Source organism: Thalassophryne amazonica, chromosome 3 (genome assembly GCF_902500255.1).
Source record: "Thalassophryne amazonica chromosome 3, fThaAma1.1, whole genome shotgun sequence".
NCBI classification, from domain to species: Eukaryota; Metazoa; Chordata; class Actinopteri; order Batrachoidiformes; family Batrachoididae; genus Thalassophryne; species Thalassophryne amazonica.
In genome coordinates, this window is record NC_047105.1 from 61,171,535 (window position 1) to 61,175,268 (window position 3,734).

Here is a 3,734-nt window from a genome sequence, read left to right on the forward strand (position 1 = left end):
TTAATACCTAAAAACATGTTAAATGTAAAGCCCAAACAAAACCCAAAGCAACACCTTTGAAACATTAGCTACAACATTTTCATATTTACAGCAACATGCACTTCACCTGCAGAAATGTAACAGCATACCAAACATTTGAAGTTTTCACATGCAAAGAGACACAGGAAATGAAACTTGAAGCTCGCTAGACAGAAGTCATCTCTTTGTGGCATTATAGGTACACTTATTGTTGAACATTTTAAATAAAAGGTCAGAATTTAACCCCTTACTTCATCTTTAGACAATTTTCTGCCTTTGTCCCTCTAATCTTCTCTTGCACTTCTGTGTGATAGTTTATGGGTAATGCAGAGCTGAGAAACACGATTTAAGCCTGTAGTGGGTTTACTGCTGCATGTCATTAAATATATATATGCTACACAGCTACTCTGTAGCCTTCTCAATAAATAATGTTTCAGATTTACTTTTCTCTTCTTATTCAAAGGCTTCATGGGAAAGTGAAAGGTGCATCGAAATTATCTACAAAATTGTACATACCTTTCTTCCATTGCCTGAAAATTGTCATATCTATGCCTGTTGCTTTAGCTGATGAGAATGTGGCAATTATACCGAACTTCATATTTTACAGTAAAAGGCATCATTATCACACTGTAGCAGCCTTTTTCCTACATTCCACCATACGTTCCCCTTTCCTTTGTTACCATCTTTCTGCTCATTTCAGTTTGTTGAGGAAGTCGATCAATACATGGTGAAATTCTTTGGGTTTGTCCATGTAGCAGGCGTGACGGGCATCTTCTAACTTCACCACTGAGTGATGAGGAAGTTGTATGAGGTTCTTGTGGGACTGAGCACCCAGATTTGTGTCCAGGGCTCCAAACACAATCAAAGTAGGAGTCTGCAGAGCACAAACAGGGAGAGTGCATTATATTGTTTTAGTGACGGTGCTGGAATTTTTAGTCTACAATTACTTTGGCAATAAATGGAAAATGATGATTAATCCTAAACTTAAAAAAAAAAAAATCAAATCTGCTCCTTTTCTATGTAATGTGAGATCGATACTGATAAGTGCATCAAAGATATTTTGAAGTCATCACGTTTGGCTTTCAGAAACTAGTGACCTTTACTGTATTATATTGTTTTCTTGACAATTTATCATAAAAATCAATGAGCAGATTAACTGATCATGAAAATTTTAATCTTTGGACACTATCAGTTGAACTATTTTTATCTTTAAAAAATAGAAAAAGAAAAACGACAAAAATTGCAGTGTAAGACAAGGCCTCAAGATGACACTTTAAAACCAGCAGCAATGCTTCACATTTATAGAGGATTTGCACCGATGTTACAGATCAAAGGTCGAGCATCAACCTCCTCCATGTTGCTGATCAATCACTGTGTGGCCTGACGTTGGGTGTTCAAATAAGGGATATTCACTGCCCTGTTTTTAATGATCCGAGACCCGATCCCATCCTGCTTTTAAATTTACTGGTGGGATCACTGATTTACTACATAGGGTTGAGCTGTACAAAAGACCTGCCCTGAGCGGATCGCAGCCCTACCATCTTGGAAGGTTGAAGCGCTGCAGCAGTCTCGCACTGTCAGTGGAAAATGCACGCTCTGCGCTTGTAATCACTGTCGATTCTCTGGCTGACATCTCCGCCGTTATTTACATATAGGACGTGAAAACTTGTGCATAGGTCAATTCAGATACAGTGGGGAAAATAAGTATTTGACCCCGTGTCGGTTTTGCAGGTTTTCCCACCTACAAAGAATGGAGAGGTCTGTAATTTTTAATCATAGGTACACTTCAACTGTGAGAGACAAAATCTAAAAAAAAAAAAAAACAGTAAATCAAATTGTATGATTTTTAAATAATTCATTTGCATTTTATTGCATAAAATAAGTATTTGACCACCTAAAAAACAGAGCTTAACAATTGGTACAGAAACATTTGTCTGCCATTACAGAGGTCAAACGTTTCCTGTAGTTCTTGACCAAGTTTTCACACACTGCAACAGGGATTTTGGTCCACTCCTCCATACAGATCTTCTCCAAATCTTTCAGGTTTGGAGTTTCAGCTCCCTCCAAAGACTTTCTATTGAGTTCAGGTCTGGAGACTGGCCAGGCCACTCCAGGACCTTGAAATGCTTCTTACGTAGCCCCTTTAGTTGCCCTGGCTGTCTGTTTGGGGTCACTGTCATGCTGGAAGACCCAGCCATGACCCATCTTCAATGCTCTTACTGAGGGAAGGAGGTTGTTTGCCAAAATCTCGCAATACATGACCCCATCCATCCTCCCTTCAATACGATGCAGTCGTCCTGTCCCCTTTGCAGAAGAGCAACCTCAGAGTATGATGTTTCCACCCCCATGCTTCACGGTTGGGATGGTTTTCTTGGGGTTGTTCTCATCCTCTAAACATGGTAAGTGGAGCTGATTCCAAAAAGCTCTATTTTGTCTCATCTGACCACATGACCTTCTCCCATGCCTCCTCTGCATCATCCAGATGGTGACTGGTGAACTTCAAACGGGCCTGGACATGTGCTGGCTTGAGCAGGGGGACCTTGCTACCCTGCAGGATTTTAAACCATGACAGCATCATGTGTTACTAATGTAATCTTTGTGACTGTGGTCCCAGCTCTCTTCAGGTAACTGACCAGGTCCTCCTGTGTAGGTCTGAGCATTCACAGAATCATCCTTATCCCACAAAGTGAGATCTTGCATGGGATCCCAGACCGAGGGAGACTGACAGTCATCTTGTGTATTCTGTCTCTCACAGTTGAAGTGTACCTACGATAAAAATTACAGACCTCTCCATTCTTTGTAGGTAGGAAATCCTGCACATCTGACAGGGGGTCAAATACTTATTTTCCCCACTGTATGTAGATTCAATTTTTGAAGTCAGATTTATCATAACTGTTGACCCTTTCTCCCTATAAGGCTGCGAATGGAGCGTAAACTCATGTCATCAGTCAACTCTCTGGCTGATTCCTCTTTTTTTTTTCCCCTCTGTGCTTTGACAGCGAAGGATTAGAACGAAATCATCCCACGCTGGACCGCAGACCCCAGCCAACCGCACCCACCGCCCACTGACGAAGGGCAACCACACAGAGTGCGTGGGTGCCGGAGTCCCCGCCCACCCGGCAGCCGCTCTCAAGCACCCGACCGCCAAGATCTCGAATTGGCCGGCAGCGCCACTCATGAGCTCCTCATTGTTGCGGACAGCCAGCTGCAGGTGACAGGGAATGATACTAGTCTTCCCACTGTCCCGAGCAGCGCTGCCGGCCAGCTCGAGGATCCCAGCGGCCAGACACTCGAACACAACCGCCAGGCAAACGGGGGGGTTCCAGCATGCACACGCCCCGGACTTGAATCTATGTATCTGAATTGACCTAAGCACAAGTTTTCACACCTTAAATGTAAATAACGGCAGAGAAGTCGACCAGAGAATGAACAGTGATTACAAGCGCAGAGCATGCATTTTCCACTGACAGCTGCAGCGCTTCAACCTTCCAAGACGGGCGGGTCAGCGTTCCAGGTCACGTGACCAAAATACTTGTCTATTATGGGATGTCTATGGGAGGAATCAGATAGCACACCCTGTTAGCAGGAATCATGTGTGTCGCAGAAGAAACAATATAAGTCTGAGAGTTTTTATACACACACACACACACACATACACACATACACACATACATACACACATACACACACACATACACACATACATACACACACAC

General features: G+C 43.0%; 1 protein-coding gene across 2 annotated transcripts in view; it reads right to left on the minus strand.

The window, feature by feature from the left end:
• Positions 1–336: 336 nt before the first annotated feature.
• abhd14a (abhydrolase domain containing 14A) overlaps positions 337–3,734 on the minus strand; it is a 13,713-nt gene continuing 10,315 nt past the window's right edge. For both annotated transcript variants that reach the window (XM_034166468.1, XM_034166467.1), the window contains one exon: positions 337–892. In XM_034166468.1, coding sequence (XP_034022359.1) covers positions 710–892 — 183 coding nt within the window. In that variant the 3' untranslated portion in view covers positions 337–709. The remainder of the gene's footprint in view (positions 893–3,734) is intronic.